Below are 19,436 nucleotides of genomic sequence, written 5' to 3'. Positions count from 1 at the left end.
TCCGGGAGCTTGGTTGGGAGGTTCTTATGCATCCACCTTATAGTCCGGACCTGGCACCAAGTGATTACCACCTGTTCTTGTCTATGGCGAATGATTTTGCTGGTGAAAAATTCGCCTCAAGAGAAGCTTGTGAAAATCGACTGTCCCAGTTTTTTGCCAATAGGGACGAGGGCTTCTATGAGAGAGGCATAATGAAATTACCTTCAAAATGGCAACAAGTTATCGAAAAACGGTGCATATTTGACCTAAATCGGATCATTCTAACTATGCTAAATAAAGCCTTCAATTTAATCCAAAAATAATAGATTTCTTTTTACTACACCTTATATATGAATATATATATATATATATATATATATGGGCGTCCCACTTCAAATATTGCATTAAGATTTCTCGAAAACTATGGTAAATACGGAAAATTGTTTTAAACAAAACTTGTATGGTCAAGTCAAGATCATTTTAATTTTAATAATGAAAATAGTACAACCTCCAATGGCTTTGAGTTTGACAAATGTTACCAGGTGTACAACTATGAAATGCGGATTTAAAAAAAAAACACGTTAAATTCGGAAGAATGATAAAAAGAGCTTTATTCAAAGTATGCTCCATTGCTAGTTACACATTTTTCCCATCTTTCGGGCAATTTGTGGCACCACGCCAGTAAAAATCTTCCCCCTTTGCCGCGAACCATTCATCGAGCCATTTTTTCACATCTTCGTACGAACCAAAGCGCTGCTCAGCAAGTACGTGACCCATCGATGCAAATAAGTGGTAATCAGAAGGAACCAAGTCTGGTGAGTAAGCCGCATGGGATAGAATTTCCCAGCTGAGTGTTTCCAACGTGTCACGAACCGGTTTTGCCGTATGTGATGGAGCATTGTCGTGAAGAAAAATGACTTTGTGTTGTCTCTTTTTGGTATTCTGGACTTTTTTCAAGCAGCAAACGGTTCAAATCGATCAATTGTTGTTGGTAGCGTCCAGCATTAACCGTTTCATCAGGTTTCAACAGCTCATAATAGACCACACCCTTCTGGTCCCACCAAACACAGAGCATCATCTTTCTGCCAAAGCGATTCGGTCTTGCGGTCGATGTGGATTGTACGCCTGGGTCTACCCATGATTTTTTGCGCTTGGGATTCTCAAAATAAATCCACTTTTCATCCCCACTAACGATACGATGCAAAAACGACTTCCTTTTGTATCGTGCAAGCAAAATTTTACATGTGTTTTTGCGCCTCCATCTGCCTGCCGTCCAACTCATGCGGTACCCATCTTCCGGTCTTCTGAATCTTTCCCATCTCTCGTAGGCGATTGGAAACAGCTTGTTGACTAACGCTCAATTGCTCTGCGAGTTGTTTTTGTGTTTGTAAATCATCTTTGTCCAACAATGCTTGCAATTCCACATCTTCGTACCTTTTTGGCGGTTTTCCTTGTCTGCAACATCGAAGTCACCACTTTTAAAACGCCGAAACCATCGTTCACACGTATCTTGCGATGGAGCATGTTCACCATAAGCTTCTCAAAGTAATCGGTATGATTCAGCAGCAGTTTTCTTCAAATGAAAACAAAAAATTAATGCTGTCCGCGAATGCTCTTTGTTTGGTATAAATTTCGACATATCGAACACAGCAACACAACACTATGCAAACACTTTTTCAATTTATCACTCGTGCGCGTCTGACACTTGTTGATGGCACTTCAAAATGGCATAACAGTCAAATCTTTATATCACACTGCATTGATGCGCCATCTGTTTTCTCAAATCCGCATTTCATACTTGTACACCTGGTATCTAGGTCATGATCCTGAACAACATTCAGGAGATTTAGTTGTCGGTTGGATACCTTGTATGTTAATGCCGATGGTACTGTAATACTTCCAAGAGTTATAACTTGGAAAGTACTTTATGAAAAAATTATTGTATTATAACGTTTTGAAAAAATTTCAAGATAAGCTGCGTGAGAACTTATAAGGAAAAATGGAGGGTTCCATGTAAACATTAAGTAACCTTAATCTTATCTTGGCAATGCCACCCAAGGTCAAATCAGTGATATCTTCTTAAGTTTCTAAACAAAATGCGAAACAGCGATAGTGATAGAAATAATGATAGCGATAGTAATCATTTGGGAATGCGTATATCAATGCACATAGGAACACAGAACAAGGCAATAGCAATAAATTTCCGGAGTTAAAATTCTGTGTCTATTGCCTTATAATCTACCAATCAATGTTCAGATTTTTCATTCTGTTTATATGTTCTATAACCTTGAAACAGATAGAAAAATATACTACAATCTATATATGAGATCAGATTGGTTGACATTTTTATTTTTTTCGCGGCATTTTCGTGCAACGGGAGGCGACAATTATATCGCTTATTTCTGTGTTATTCCTATCACTGTTCTCGTCGCTGTTGCCTTACATTGTGTCTAGGGTTTTTCGAATCTTACAACTGGTATCTGAAATGTTTTTCCGTATTTTCCATATTTTTCAAGATATTTGCCTGGGGCAATTAAAATGAGGCACTCTGTATATGCATATACAGTACCCACATATAAAGTTCCGAGCCACCTAAAAATCTCTATATAGTTTGAAATATAGAAATTTGTAGGAATACAATGGGATTATAAAATTTGTGATTTATCTTCGAAAATCATCCACCTTAATATCCCCGGAAATTTTAAATAATGATATGTGGGATCAAGTAGGGGTTCGTTTAAAAGGGCTTTCGAGATGAGAATAATGCGAGTTGATTGACATCTTTATGATTATTTTGCAGAGTTACAATTATTTAAATACTGTTATTAAGATTTTGCGGTAGCGAGAACCCACGATGAGGACATAAGGAAAATAAGACTTCGTATAGAGAGACACGTGTTCTTGAGTGGATGGAAGAATAGGATGTGGAGTTGAATATATATGTGTATGTGTTGGTGCGCGCGCGTGCGTGTGGGTTGTGTGTTCACGTGTTTTAATTTTTGTTTAAGCCTCAAATTAAAAATGTGGATGGACTCTGCAATCCCGTCAATCTTGCAGTATTTAATGATTGCAAGTCGTTTTTCAAATGTAATTTTTTGAAATATATAAATATACGTTAAAGTATATATTTAGATAGCCAAATGTCTGCAATCTTCTAACAGACTGTCAGAAGGTTCGAGCAGAAAATGACAGCAGTCTGCCATCAACTGCATCCGCATTAGGCTTGTGTTCTGTTAACATACGAGGGAAATTCAATAAGTTTTTAGAAAAACATAGTAAAACATTTGTTTTGATCGATTCATTTTTATTTCTCAACATAGTCTCCTTTCAGCTCGATACACTTGATCCAACGATTTTCCAACTTTTTCAAGCCGTCCGAATAATATGATTTGTCCAACCCTTCAAAATAAGCCTCTGTTTCGGCGATGAGCTGCTCTCTGGTAGTGAATCTCTTTCCTCCGAAGCATTTCTTCAGGTTTGGAAAATCGTCGCAAACAGGAAATAGTCGCAGAGGGCTAAATCTGGCGAATGTGCTGGATGGAAAAGCAATTCGTAGCGGAATTCGTTGGCCATCGGTGCCGGGCACATGTGAATCCGTGCATTGTTTTGATGGAAGAGCACTTTCTTCTTCGCCAAATGGGGACGTTTTTTTTTTAAATGTTGTTGAAACGATCCAATAAGGCTGTGTAGTAATCGCCATTGATCGTTTGCTTCGACGGAAGATAATCGATATGAATTATACCGCGTGCATACCAAAAAACGGTGGCCATCACTTTTCCGGCCGACTTCACGGTCTTCGCTTTCTTCGGAGCTGGTTCACATGGTGAAGTCCATTGTTTTGACTTGTTCCTTCGTCTCGAGTGTGAAGTAATGGATCCATGTTTCGTCCACAGTAATGAATCAACGCAGAAATTCATCTGGATTATATTGAAACATCTCCAAACATTGTTTTGAAATCGTCACACGGTCGCGCTTATGATCCACAGTGAGCATCGCGGCACCCATCTTGCCAATAGCTTTTTCATACCCAATTGTTCGTGCAAAATTGAAATCACTGTACCATGTGATATGCCTGTGGTCTCAACAAGCTCGCGCACTTTCACTCGTTAGTCAAAACAATATCGTGGACTTTATCAATGATTTCTGGCAGCCTCAATTGGACGTCCCGAACGAGGTGCATCACATGTGGATGTACGACCACGTTTAAATTCATTCACCCAATTGTATACAGTCGCAAACGCTGGTGCAAATGTGCTATGAACATTATCCAACTCGGCTTTGATTTCTTTCGGCGTTAAACTTTTTATATGTAGATGTTTGATCACTGCACGAAATTCGTTTTTTTCTATTTTGCAAAAAATATAAAGGTTGTTCGCTTTAATCGTCTACAGAAATGAAACCACGTGATGAATTCCGCTCAAAATTTAACAGTAATCAGTTGAAAGATGCTATTTGTCAAAAAGTAATGTGACATGACACTGCGAGTGCTCTTTGACAGATTTTCTAAGAACTTATTGACTTGCCCTCGTAATGTCGACTTAATGTGAAGGCAAATTGTTAACAGAAACTGAGTAAATCTTTTCAACATTATCTGATACTTGTAAATTCTGTTACATTTTTTCTAGCAAACTTCATCAACAGTATTGTGTACATTTAATTCTGTTGTCATTTTGTTGACATAGTGTGTAGTAGACATTAAAAAAATCTGCTTTCTACAGACTTGGCTGTCTGGGTTAATATACGTGTTTTGCATATTCAATTTTTTGTTATTTAATTTTTTGTTAAATAACTAAAATGTTTGTTTGATTTGTAGTTATAGTAATATAACGTATAGATGTCTCTTTTGTCAAATTTCAACAATCTGTTGCTCCATACACTCCTCTGCTCTCTCAGGAACACATATGCTCGTGCGAAAATTTATCTTTCTTACGTCCTTGCTGTAAGTCTTCGCTATCACAAAAACTCAAAATGATCATAACTCGGTAAATATAGAATATGGTATAGAAATGTCGGTCACCCTACGTAGTTCTTGTTTTGGAAAGCTTTTTCAAATGAGCCTTTACTCGACTTCACATGCCATTTAAAATTTTCTGACAGGATTGCCACACTTGGAAAACCGGGAAAAGTCAAGGAAATTAAAATTAGTCATGGAAACCGGGAAAAGTCAGGGAAAAATGTAAAAAAGTCTGGAATTTCGAAATTTGCTCACAATTCCCTGAAACTACTCCTATTTCAAATAATTGTTATAATTTTTTAAATATTATATCTGATGTTTATAGTCAAATATGTTCAAAACTTGTGCACTTTAAACGATTTTATTAAAATAATTAAAATTTATATTTTATTCAGTATTTTTATTTGATCCCTTTTTTTCGTCATAACTGCATTCTTTTTTTTTTCAAAACTAATTTATTTTTTGCTGCGGTTTGAATTTGCATCTAAAATTGTATTAAATTTAAATGTTACTAAATTTTTTTGCGTTGGTTTTAATAATATAGACTAGCTTTCCTACAATTCGCGAGTCTAAATATTAAAATTTACATATTTTATATTTTATATTATATTTTATATCATGGAAAATTTTCTATTTTCATCTGGAAAACCTGGAAAAGTCAGGAAATTTTTAAATTCATTTTTTGTGACAACTCTGTTCTGATCTTTCTCTCACCCTATTCTCTGGTTAAGGTGGTGTTTTCGAAGAGTATATGATAAATTTTATGATCTATAAACTTCAATTCTATATCTCAAACTACTTAAAAGTTATTTAGGTGGCTCGGATCTTTTGGCCGGTATGTATTATATATATACAAGATATCTCAGTAACACTGTTACAAGGTAATATCTGCATCACCGTTAATGATATGCGGAAATGCCTAAGAAATAAATTGTTTCATTCGAAGGGATACATATATATGGTAAGATTTGTTTTTTTAGTCATCAATGTAATAAAATTACTTGTCAATTTAATGTGATATTACTGTTCTGTTAGAACTGTGTTTCAAGACTAAAAATAAATTCGGCGCACAGATTGAGAAATTGGATATGTAGTATATAAATTCATACAAAATTATTTCAACACTAAAGATCTAGCTTGACCATTTATGATCTTTATTTCCAATTCGTTGTATAATCACATTACGGTCTTATAGGATACTTTGTATTAATTATTTTTTTCTTAAGATCATATTTTTAGAGATTTCAAGGTCATCAATATATATATATTTTTTAATAGGATTACTTATTTTTATCATTATAATGTACTTATATACAATGACCTTGAATTCATGTAATCTTGAATACGAAAAATTCAAAAATTTTGGGAAATGAATGCAAATAATGAAATAAGACTAGTAGAAAGATTAGTAAAGGAATATTTATTGTAAGAAATGTTTATAATTATTTCTATTAATTTCAAAACATTGTTGATTATGAAAAGAGCATCGCACATTTGGAGTGCTACATGCGCACAAGCTTATTGGATTTTTTCTTTTATTTCATCATGTATTGTAGATTTTATTGAAAAAAGATTTTTCTTTAATAAAGCAATCTAGTAATCTAATTAATATTAGGAGAACGTAGCGGCCAAGGAGTTATACTTTCTTTTCGGATCCATTTGTTTGGATACAAAATATCCAATACATTGCGAGAAGAACGAATGTAATGGCACTGTCTTGTTGAAATCACATAACTAGATGTAAGGATAGATGAATCTCTTTTAATAATGATAATCTATAAGGCTCTAAAGAGAAGTTGTTTCGATGAAAGACAACACATGATGAAAGAAAGAATCTAAGCTTTTGTTATTGACATTCCAAATGCTGCGCAAATGTGCGACGCTTTTTTATAATCGGATTAACAAATGTTTAGAAATTAATGGAAATAATTTTGAATACCTATTACAATAAATTTTTCTTTACTCATCTTTCTATTGTATTTATTTTATTATTCTTCCAAATTTCTGAAGGTCACTGTAAGTCATTAGATTCGTCTCGACCTCAGCTATTACGCTTTAGTTATAGAAATATGTAGTCTAATTTAAAAAAAAACATTGATTATATTGATATCTCTAAAAATATGATCTTGACAAAAAATTATTCCCATCTTGAAGTGTCCCTTCAAACCAAACAATTTATTTTTCAGACATTTTCGCGTATCATTAACGATAATGGAGATATTGCCTTATAACGCAGTTACTGAACCACATACAGGATGGGGCAAAAGTCCCGCTACCATTTTGATTGCCTATAACTTTGTTCAAAGAAAAGATAAGTCAGTTTGGTTTTCATACAATGTTTATTTGGTCTTTACATTTTTTTTGCGTTATGATTAGAAAAGAATATCGGCTAAATGGTGACCGCGATTCGCTATGCAACTTTCGGCTCTTTTTAAGACATTTTTCATGACATCGTGCAACATCTCAGGCTGAATTTCTTCAATTGCGTGACGAATATTGTCTTTAAGATGTTGAATCGTTTGGGGCTTATTCACATAAACTTTTGATTTTAAAAAACCCCATAAGAAAAAGTCTGGTGCTGTTAAATCCGGAGATCTGGCTGGCCATGCTAAATCGCCATTTCGCGAAATTAGTCTTCGTGGAAAAACGTCATTCAATAATTGAATTGTTGAACGGGTATATTTATCCATTATAAAATTTGGACGTCTACACAACACAACGGTTAAAGCTAAACTGAACTATACGTCACATAACCAAGATGGCGCGCAATCAAAATGGTAGCGGGACTTTTGCCCCACCCTGTATATATGATTCGTATAAAGTGATTTAATTATTGACGAAATTTGAAGAAATATGAAAAAGTGATTTATACTGTTTTTATTACAAAGAGGGACATCATCAGTGGAAATAATTATTTTATAAATGCAAACGTTGGAGACATTTTAAGATCAACTTTATTTATTAAAATAGAATTAAGGTAATTGAAGGGAAGACGCCACTTTGTTTATAATTTTTGTATGGAACATGCGTTGGCCATAATGATTGTGCCAAAACGTGGTAAATAGTTGCGCAATTATTGGCAGAAATGAACATATTCATGGCAAAGTCGATTAGTAAAGATTATACGAAATATGAAAAGTTAAATTGCGAAATATGCTCTTTGTAATATTTGATATGCTAATTGCTAAGGTCTGTATTTCAATGCTTACTGTAAAACCGGGCAAATGATATACGATTTTAATCAGTGTTTCCTGGAGATCATGTGGATGATATAGATTATATAATTTGTAATATTCTTATATGCACAAAAGTTGCAATTGAATATTCCTCTATTCCTCTTACACTTGGGAATAAGATGATGATAGAAAAAACACAATTTTTCCTGCTTGAAACCATCATTAAAACGATTTTATGAATTAAAATTTTAGATGCTTTATATAATTCGAAATATTTTAAGTTAATGAAATGCTGTTTAAACAAATAAAAATATGTCCAACTTATTTCCTAAATTATTCTCTTTCATATTTCGTCAATTTATGTTATATCATATTTTTATGTGTTCTTATAGCTTAAACCTTTATGAATTATAAATAAGTAAAATATGCAAATTTATATTGTATTACATTATTTAATTGTTTGTGACATCTTTTCCCATAGGAGGTGGCATCTTACCCGTATATATAGAGGAAAGATGCCACTTTTGCAGGGTGTGATGTATTAATTTTTTCTAATAATATGGAACATCAAAAATTTAATTCATTGATTTATATGACTAAAGAAAGGTTGTTAGAATATAAATAATATTCTCTCTCTCTCTCTCTCTCCCCCTCCTCCCGCCCCCTCTCTTTCTCCCTCCCTCACTTCCTCTCCTCACTCTCCATCTGTTCCTCTCTCTCTCGATTTTTTATTCTTCTACCTCAATGATACTTTTATACGCAGAATAACTATAAAAATCAATATTACGTAAAAAAATCATACAATTTTATTTGAAAAAATGAAGTTGACCTTTTCTCAATGCCTCCACTCATAAAATAATTGTTTCCATTATATGATGTCCCTCTTTTTGCTAAATATATTGATATAAACTACTTTTTTTTATATAGATATCTTCAAATTTCGCCAATAGACAGATTTTTTAATAACATTTTAAGGAGTTATACCACCTCACCAGTTTAAAAATGATGTGTTTGGATTTTTTTTTTTTTTTTTGAAAAATGAAGGAGTGAATCAAGAATTGTTTATTGGGATTATATTATATGCATCTTCAAGAGTATGAACAATTTTTTTTTATATTTCTTGTTTACAAAATGATGGCACTATAGCCGTATCGTCAAATATCTTTTTTAGCCGAATCTCTCTGTGGTGTTGTCCAAATTTTCTACATGATTTTTTTTTGTCCTGGAACAAAATACCACAAATTTTCATCATCCACTAAAAACTAAAGAAATACGCAGAAATTTTAAAAAATATTGATTTTTGGCAAACTAGTGAACATTTGAAAAAAAATTATATTTTTTGCTTAAAATTTTTGTATAAAAATGTTAATTGCAAAAAAAGTTTTCAATATATCGCAAAAATCGTACTTCTTTAGATTATATTTATCTAAGAGAGTGTTTACTCCAAATTTCAAATGACTCAGATGAAAAATGTAAAAGTTGTATACAATGCCGATTTTGAAAAAACCATTTTGAGAAAAACGTGTTAAAGTTTCGGTTAGTATTTTTTTATTCATAAAGCAATAAAATCTCAATTTTATCTTCATCAACTGCTTGAGCCATATCAATGTCCTTCTAATAGTTCGTTTGCCTCATTCACTTCTTCTTGTGGTTTTTATTGCTTTTTGACCCTCTTTTACGGCGCCCATTAAAGAGCGATCAGCTGCTTTGATTCGGCGCGCGCCCGCCTCCACACAGAATTGAAAACAATTGAGGCCACAGTAAGGTTCAGAACTTGCATAATTGTTATTAAACTCGTCAATCCATCATTAAAATTACATACGGCGATATCTATGGCAAATATTTATGATTGTTTTACTGCAAGAGAATGTTTTTGGCGCTATTGCTCATACGCTTGCATTAAATCTTTCGTTGTTGTTCTGTATGAAGCCTCCTAAGCAGCGAGTCAATAATTTGTCTTTACTAAGGTCTTCATAAATTGGCTTTTGATAGTAGTGAAAATTTCCTCTTTAAGTGGTGGTTTATGCTTGTATCCAGCAAGTTCATTCAAAGGGCCAAAAAAATTTGGCCTTTGTTTTTTCGCCTTTTGTTTTTTCGTGTTTATACTCTTTGTTTCTTTTTTCATCAAATATCGATTCACTGGTCTATTACTGATTCTATCTTTGCCAGGACGTTTGTATGTGTTCCTAGAACCTTTCTTTGTATTATATACTTTTTTTGTATCGTAGTATCCGCCATGATTATTGAAAGATGTAAAGGAGCTGTACTGTGTGCGATTTTCAGCAACACACTGACGGCGTCGTGCAACATCTAAAACAGACGCTATCTAGGCTCTATACTTCTAAAATACAGGTGGTGCTATCTATAATTACCTACTAACAACTATTTTTCGTCGGTTAGTGATATACAGAATTTAGTGGCTCGGAGCAGGTCGGAGCAACTTAAAATCGTTTGGAGCCGCGCGCCGCGGTGACGCGTTTCACTAAATCAGCTCTTGACATAAAATCATTGAAATTGTTTATTAAAACTATTAGAATACATTTTTGAAACTATAAATGATCTATTTAAACAAAAAAAAGTTCGATTTTTTTCAACTTCCACAAGGTGGTATAATCCTTTAAAATAAAAAGTCCAATACGAAAATATCGAGGGTACGATAATTTTCACAAATAGAAAGAGTTTTAATGAAAACGTTTTGACGGTTCTTAAAATTAATCTAATGTAACAAAGAAAAAATCCAATAAAGAGCCAACGTAGTTAACTATGCGTAAAACTTATTTATTATAGAAAAATTAATATGCAGACGTTTCCAGGCTTCCTCAATGCAATATAAGCTAAATTAATAATGAACTGTTCTTAACTCATAATACAAATAACGCAAATGTTAAAATATGAAATTCCTAATTAGATATATTTGTCATGCATTAAAAACGCACAGATGACGATCATATTAATCAAAGATCTGTGCGTTTTTAATGCGTGATAATTATATCTTATTAAAAATTACATGTTTTAATATTTGCATTATTTATATTATGAGTTAGGAACATTGTTAATTTAACTTACATTACATTGAGAAGGAATGAAAATGTCAGTCGAAACGTTTGCACATTAGTTTTTTTACAATAAATTTTTACACATCGTTAACTGCATTGATTATGGATATATATATTCTTTATTGGTTTCTTTCTTTGTCAGAGTTTAAAAATTACGAATGATGGGGGTCAAATTTTTTGCGCTCAAGGACAGGAAAATAATATGAAAAAGTTGAATTTGTTATTCAGCGTCAAAAATTTGAGGAAACACCTTTATACTGACCATTTCTTTGAACGCGCGAAATTCTAGCTCCGTTGTAATTCTTAAACACTTTCCATTTATATAAAAAAAATCAGAGCCTCGACAGTTTGTATTAGACTTTCCGTTACAAAGAATCTGTTTATAATATTTATCATCTATTTTGGGACATCCTGTGTATACATGTGCGTGCATGCGTGTGTGCGCACGCGCGCGTATGTGATAAATATTAATAATTAAACCAGCTTTTTATTATGGGAGATAAATTATTGATTGTAATTGATTGGAAAGAGTATAAGAACCCCGAACTAAAGTAAAAAATTGAGATATAAGATGTTTTAAGAAAGTTTTATGAACGTCTTTAAAATGTCGTTTACAATGAACAGTAGCAGGCTGTAGACAAGTCGGGCCGGAAAATCAGCTTACTCCTGATGTGTCTACAGCCTCTACTGCTACTGTTCATTATAGACGACCCGTAAGGCGTCTTATGTCTCGATTTTGAACTTTGTGTTGTCTAGATTCTTACGCTTTTTCCAATTGCAGTTAATTCATCTCTCATAGTAAAAAGTTGATTCAATTATTAATATTAACCTCGTACATATGTTTTGTATGTTGTAGAAAACCCCGAATTAGTAAAGCCAGTAGTTACTACAGTAGATGGAAAAAGATTGACAACAGAATTTGTTCTACTTGAGATTGCAGCTATTGAAAGGAAAATTAATACTGAGATAGAGTCTGAAAGATGTATACCAATAATCAATAAGGTATATAAAAATATCAATATTTGATTTAATTATAATCTAATATTTATATAAAATTGTGAAATATCGATAGTTAGTGATAAAAATATTTTAGATTTATAATTTGTATACATATACGCCCATACGTACATGCACATAAGTACCACTAGTGACGTTCCTATAATATAGTTAGTATCCTTATAATATAAAGTTAGCTACGAACCACAAAATGGTTGCGTATGTGTGAAAGTGTGTGTATATTATATATATGTGTGAATCTCTCTCTCTCTGATATGAATGTGTACGTGATACGGAATGTATACTACTTTGATTGATAGTGCTATTTTGAGGGGATTTAGGATTGATTGATGAAAACAATCACAGTGGCCAGATATTATATTATAGGGACACTAGATGTCGCCGAATGGTTGGGATATGGGATTATCTCGGAATGACGTTTTCGGAAAAAAATTTTTATACAAATGTAGGACATCAAGTACCCATTATGTAGTGATATTAGATTGTTATTAGTTAGCGATGTACATCTCAAATAGTTTATGGCCAAATGGAATCTAATTATATTGTTTTGAAAAAGTGTTAACGTCGTCTACACCTTTCTACATGAATTTATAATAAAAAATAGGATTCTTACTTTAAAAACTCAGATAATCTCACCATTTCCAAGACCAATTCAAAGTCAAATCAATATCACTATATGATGGATAATTTGATGATATAACTTTCGTATAAAAATTTTTACCGAAAACATTATTTTTCCGAGATAATCCAATGTCCCATCCTTTTTATGACACTCTGTATAGGTATAGGGTAAATTGGGATATTATGAGCATCTTAAGGAAACATTTTGATATATCTGGCACTGAAGAATAAAAAAATCTTATGCGTACCATTTGATAGATTCGTTGATGTTTTATGTATTTTAGTATTGAAATTAATATTATTATTTTAATGTAAATGTTGAAATGGTGGTGGATGCTTTTATTATCGGCCCAGTGTTCATATTATCCTCTGGATAGACGAATATGAGCATTCTTAGGGGTAATATGAGCACAAGAAATTTTTTATAAGAAATTATGCAGAGATGAAAGATTGAAATATACAGGATATTTGGAAATTAGTGATAAGTTTTCGCACATGTGGTAAATGGACTAAACTGAGAAGAAAAATCCTCTACCATTTTACAATTGTCACAATGGTTAATGAGTTATTAACTTAAGAAAATAGCAAAATTCGCCTAGCCCACCGCCAAATGCAAGCGTGCGAGGCGGGTATTATCCTGGCACTTGTAAGCTTGAACGGCGCGGCGCGCCTCATCTACAATAGTCGCACAGGTTGTGTCGTATGTCGAGTATATAGCATCGCAGGAAAATTTGTCGTATGTCGCAAGAGTGTCCCTAAATGAGCGTCTACAATAATCATAACGATTGTTTGCACGCAATTCGACAAATTCTAAACGTCAACTTGTGCTGTGATTGGCTGAGCTCATGCGACGCGCTTGTTGCAGTCGCAGAAAGTTGAAGTTGGCTCAACTCCGCACGACAAGAGCTCTTGCGACTACGACAATTATGCAATTATATGCGACACTTCATACGACATGTGACACAGCTTGTGCGATTATTGTAGACGAGGCTCGACTATCTTTAAACATTAATTTCGTTAACTATTGAGCAAACTGCAAAATGTAGGTAGAAGACTTTTCGACTCAGTTTAGTCCGTTCTATTTGCTCAGGACGGGACCGAAATTTGATGCCACCCTGTGTATATACGAAGCCTTTTATTAGAACAAATGCCAATCAAATGTTTGATTAACCAAAAATAATGTTACATTTACAAATATTTAGTATTACCAAATAGTAATAGTTTGGTAACACTTATTAAATATAATATTCGTAAAAGTAACATTATTTTTTGTTATATTAACCAAATATTTGATTGGTTTATTTCACTATACATTTAATAACTATTACCAGACTCTGAGGGACCAACCACTACTAAAAAAATGTACAGTGATTGCTAATTATGGTAATACAAGACACTTTATGACTAGTATTGTTATTGTTAATATTGTTTTTCTATGTATTGCCATCTATTATGCATAATATTGCTAAGTATTGTTAATGTATTATTATACAAATATATAAAATGAGGCTCGAAAGAATCTATCAGTAAAAAAGGCTATCGGAGCCTACATCAGCTGTTCAAATGCACAGAAAATTCTTTATTTTTGTGTGAATGTAACAATACGAATAAAATAAACGTTTCGACCCTTCAATTCGGATGCTAATCAATATAAATTATAAACAGAAATTACATAAATAACGCAAATTCCAGGTTGATGATTCCCGACAATTTAGTTCGTTTTTCTTTATCCAAATGCCAAAGCTATGTAATGAATAGCCCAATGATTATCAAAATATTAACTTATACAAACATAATATAAAAACTTACATAAAGTACAACCGAAGTCATATATATTGCATCACTAAGTAAAATCACATCGCTCATCAAATTGTCAGATTTGCTGTGTAGTTATTCAAAAGAAACACGAAAAACGAAAAATTAGAGAATTTTAAAAAATCATTTGGCTGAATTTTAGTTATGTCAACTTACATATAAGCGTTTTCTCGCGACTCAACGTAAAGGTCTTGTGGTGTCGACAGTCAGAGGTACAATAAGAGTCAAAATAATCAAATCATAAAATTATTGAAAATAAAAATAAGAACAAGGGAGGATAAAATCAACGTCACAATTCCGTAAACAAATTCATGCATAGTGGGTCTAAAAAATATGTATTATTTGTAAATTCAAACTCTGTTTCTGTTGCTTTATGTCGCTATGTATCGCTTCCGAAATCAGTCCTCTATTAAGTACCTTTTCCTCGTCCAATATCTTGACATTTTCCCAATCAAAATCATGTTGATGACTAATTCTGTGTTCTATTATTACGGAAAGCTGTGTAGTGTTTCAATTTATGTGATTTTTATGTTCATTTATGCGTGTCTTCTACATCTACCTTGGCCCACATATGATGCTTCACAATCTTGACAATCAATTTTGTATACAACGTCTGTGTGAGATAGCTTGGAATATACTTCTTTGACCCTGATGAATCCTCCCAAAATTATTAATCCCTTTATATGCCAAGTATATTAAGAAGTCTTTTTTTTTTTAATTTTTTGAACTTTTCTAATAAAAATGATATAAAGGGAATTGTAAAGAACTTGTAATTAATTTTATCTTTATTATTGACTGTTGTCTTATTACTGACTGTTGTCTCCGTAAGTGTGTTACCCTGATCATTCCATTGTTTAAATTTCTTTGACAACCTTTTTGATTTCAGAGAATATGAGTTTCAGTGGATATCTATTGTTTAAAAGAATTTTAATTATTAATTCGAAATTCTCTTGATGATAAATAAGGTGGGACAAAGAAAGAATTCTGTCAATTAAACCCACTATTGTTCCCACTTTTTGACATAAAGGATGTCTAGAAAAATAATTTAGATAGCGATCAGAAAAAGTAGGTTTGTGGTACCAATTCTGAATAAGAGTATTTCTTTTTTTAATTAAGCTGACATCAAGAAAATCTAATTTGTCCCCACCTATTTCAGTTGTAAATTTTAATCTGGGATGGAATAAATTAAAGGTATTCACCAGTGTGTGACACATATGCTAACGCAATGTCATCAACATATCACATAAAAGGATGGTGAAATTGAAAGTCTGTAATGCTTCCATTTCTAGATTTTGCAACAATATCCGATACAATGGATCATAATGATGAACCCATCGAAATACCAAAAGTCTGTTTATAAAATTTGTCGTTAAAAAATTGTTGAATTAAGTACTAATTCCAACGCTTTTAAAAATTCCATTTTGGGAATGTTCGTTTTTCTTTCAATGAGATGCCATCTCCCCTCTATGTCTTCAAAAACCAAGTTAAAAGTACATTTGTGAATAACAAAACCATATCAAGGGATAAAAGAACTTCGTTGTTAGAGATTGTCAAATTAGAAATGTGTTCAGTCAGATGAAAACTGTTCCTGATAAAACTGTTTGCCACTGGTATACTGTAAATAACTTTATGACTTGATTATTTTGACTCTCATTGTATCTCTGACTGTCAACACTACAAGACCTTTACGTCGAGTCGCGAGAAAACGCTTATATGTAAGTTGATATAATTAAAATTCAGGCAAATGATTTTTAAAAATTCTCTAATTTTTCGTTTTCGTGTTTCTTTTTAATAACTACACAGTAAATCTGACAATATGATGAGCGATGTGATTCTACTTAGTGATGCAATGTATATGAGTACTTCGGTTGTACTTTATGTAAGTTTTTATATTATATTTGTATAAGTTAATATTTTGATAATCATTGAGTTATTCATTACATAGCTAATTTGGCATTTGGATAAAGAAGAACGAACTAAATGTTGGGAATCATCAATCTGGAATTTGCGTTACTTATGTAATTTCTGTTTATAGTTTATATTGATAAGGACCCGAATTGAAGGGTCGAAACGTTTATTTTATTCGTATTGTTACATTCACACGAAAATAGAGAATTTTCTATGCATCTGAACAGCTGATGTAGGCTCTGATGTATTGTTATGTACTACTATGTACTACTATGTATTGCTAGCAATACTGTTAGCGTATTGCTACTACTGTTACTGCTAGTATTGCCTGTTTTATTATTATACTGTCGCAATATATTTATAAAGAAATGTACATTAGTTGCCATAGTGATTGACCTCTCGCTAGACTTTTTTTCAGTGTTCTATAAGGAATAATGAAGATGCTCATAATAAACGACCATGCATATCTATCTAAAAAATTTCCGTGTCTAATAAATTAATAATGGTCTCGGTACTTTATGAAGTTAGACTGGCTTAATATTACTTTATAAATATTAACATGCAGAACAAAATATAGATTGGAGATCTTATGAAATTAAGAAAAAAAAACGTAAGAAATAAAAAAATAATGTACCTACTTATTTAATATAATAAATACCATCCAAAGTACATAAATTTAGATCAAACTTCACAGTATATTGGAATGTCGCGAAGATACATCTTTTTACAACCTGCTTGGTACACTACCAGTACCAACCATTACAGAAATATAAAAAATGCTCATATTATCTACAGTGCTCACAATACCCGATCTTACCCTACATATATGTGTATAGAATATATCAGACCATCCTGACCCTAATTTTTTCTCGGAAATAGGTAGTGATCGAAAGTTGAAAAAAATGTTTATTACCACAACTTATCCAAGTTATCTAATGGAGACATTTAGTTTTTGAAAACTATTGCAAGTAGAATAAGTCTGGGTCGAGTTCAAAATTTTTAATAGAATCATAATTTAGGTAGAGTACCATAGGAAAACAAACAACTTTTGCTTAATCTCTTTTGATATCGCTTTTGGACATTAATCTTTTGATTTACGAGAAAAGAAATGTTACAGATATGAGTTATCCATTTGTCCAGATAAAAGTTATTGGGAGTTTAGATTAAAATTTTTAAGACTAAATCCTATATGATGAGGAGTTAAATGGTAATATTAGGAATAAAAAGTAAAAATTGAGGAAAACTATAGCGAAATTTATAATTAAAACAGATAAATAAGATTTATCATTGAATAGATCTATTGAAAAAAGAAATATCTTTAAATAAAAAGGTTTTTAATCACTTTTATCGTAACAAAAAATATCATTTCTTATTAGTTATTAGTAGATGGTATTTCTTATAAATACTATCATCTAATTCATTATTTAGACTTTAGAACATGGTCTTAAATTTTAATTTTAACTCCTAATAACTTTTGATATCCGAACAAATAAATGACTCATAATCTGTGATATTTCTTTATTTTTCTCATAAACCGTAAGTGATGTAAAAATGTTTAAGCAAAAGTTGTTTATTTTTAATAGACCTATCCAATGATATTGTACATTCTATTTTTTTAATGACCTTATTAAAAATTTTAAGCTAGATTCATTGTTAGATTTACCTATTTGTAATAGTTTCCGGAAAACCGAAATGTCAATGTTAGATAATTTAGATAGGCTTTAATAAAATTCTTTGCCCTATCTTTCGATCATTAAAAAAAAGAATGGATGATCTGATACACCTATTGAAATATTGGGTCCGGAAAGTCTGTGCGTATTTTCCGGACGACCCAATATAATATTACTGGAACGTGCGCAGTTTTATTCCGTCTTTGTTAAAAGTGATCCGAGAGAGAGCGTTCCAAGTGGTATCTTTGTTCTTTTCTAAACTATATTGTGCGTGTGCAGTAGACGGTAGTGGGTTGTACAGTCTCATAAAAAGTTGATAGTTTAATAGTCGTAATAAACGTAGACATAAAAATAGAGCATGTTCTCTACTTTGATGACAAGATCAGTTAGAAGAGAATAGAAAGCAAAAGCCATGCAGTTTTTTCTCTCTGTACAATGAGATATAGTTACGTGACATACATATAATCGGTCTGTTTTTTATTGCTGCATTTTCTGAACTAGTACCACAGTACCACGGTACATACAGTAGCGCAACTCCCTGTCGGCACCTTTGATATTGTTGGCCAAAATGGAGTACGTATGCGTGAAATAAGCAAGTTACCTAGCGTTGCCATGATTACTACCACCTAAACTTCTTTCTCTTTTTATCCTTTTTTGGCTCTGTCAAAACTCACTAGATTTATTCGCGTCGCACTCCAACAAATGCGTTGGAGTGAGTAAGAGCTGTTATAGGAGCACATTAGAGCATGCAACGTATACAAACGAATAAACCTACTATTACAATGAAATAATCTGAACTTAATGAAAATTAATAAAAATAAATTGTAAACATATTGAAAAATAAAGAGAAAATGTAGAAAAATATTAAGAAAAATATTAAATTAACTTAAAAATGTATATTTGTATAAAGAAATATTATGTAATTATATATCTATGAAAATGTTACGAGAAAGCTGAGAGATATAAAAAAAATTTATATACATGTATGTCCAAAAAATAAATTTAAAATACAATCAATAAAAAGAAATCCTTTTTGCTCGATTTTCTATGTTACTATTTGTTTACTTTTTCACTTTATCACTTTTTCACAAAAATTAGACCAATCTCTCAAGATTTCTCACACAACATTTCACCAAATAGACAATACATGTAATACTTTCCTCTAAATTTCTACTCTGAACCATGTATGCTGCAAGACAAATTGTTTAAGTGGAACATTGAAACGCTTATTTAAATAGAG

At 32.2% G+C, this 19,436-nt stretch overlaps 1 protein-coding gene across 1 annotated transcript in view; it reads left to right on the top strand.

Moving 5' to 3' along the window:
* Window positions 1–19,436, top strand: part of LOC108750945 — a 50,470-nt gene that overhangs the window by 9,119 nt on the left and 21,915 nt on the right. The window contains exon 8 of the mRNA XM_018490823.1: window positions 12,022–12,167. Coding sequence (XP_018346325.1) covers window positions 12,022–12,167 — 146 coding nt within the window. The remainder of the gene's footprint in view (window positions 1–12,021; window positions 12,168–19,436) is intronic.

This window comes from Trachymyrmex septentrionalis, unplaced genomic scaffold, assembly GCF_001594115.1.
Source record: "Trachymyrmex septentrionalis isolate Tsep2-gDNA-1 unplaced genomic scaffold, Tsep1.0 scaffold39, whole genome shotgun sequence".
Lineage (NCBI taxonomy): Eukaryota > Metazoa > Arthropoda > Insecta > Hymenoptera > Formicidae > Trachymyrmex > Trachymyrmex septentrionalis.
The sequence above is the reverse complement of the archived record's forward strand: the minus strand, read 5'-3'. Positions and strand labels throughout refer to the sequence as shown.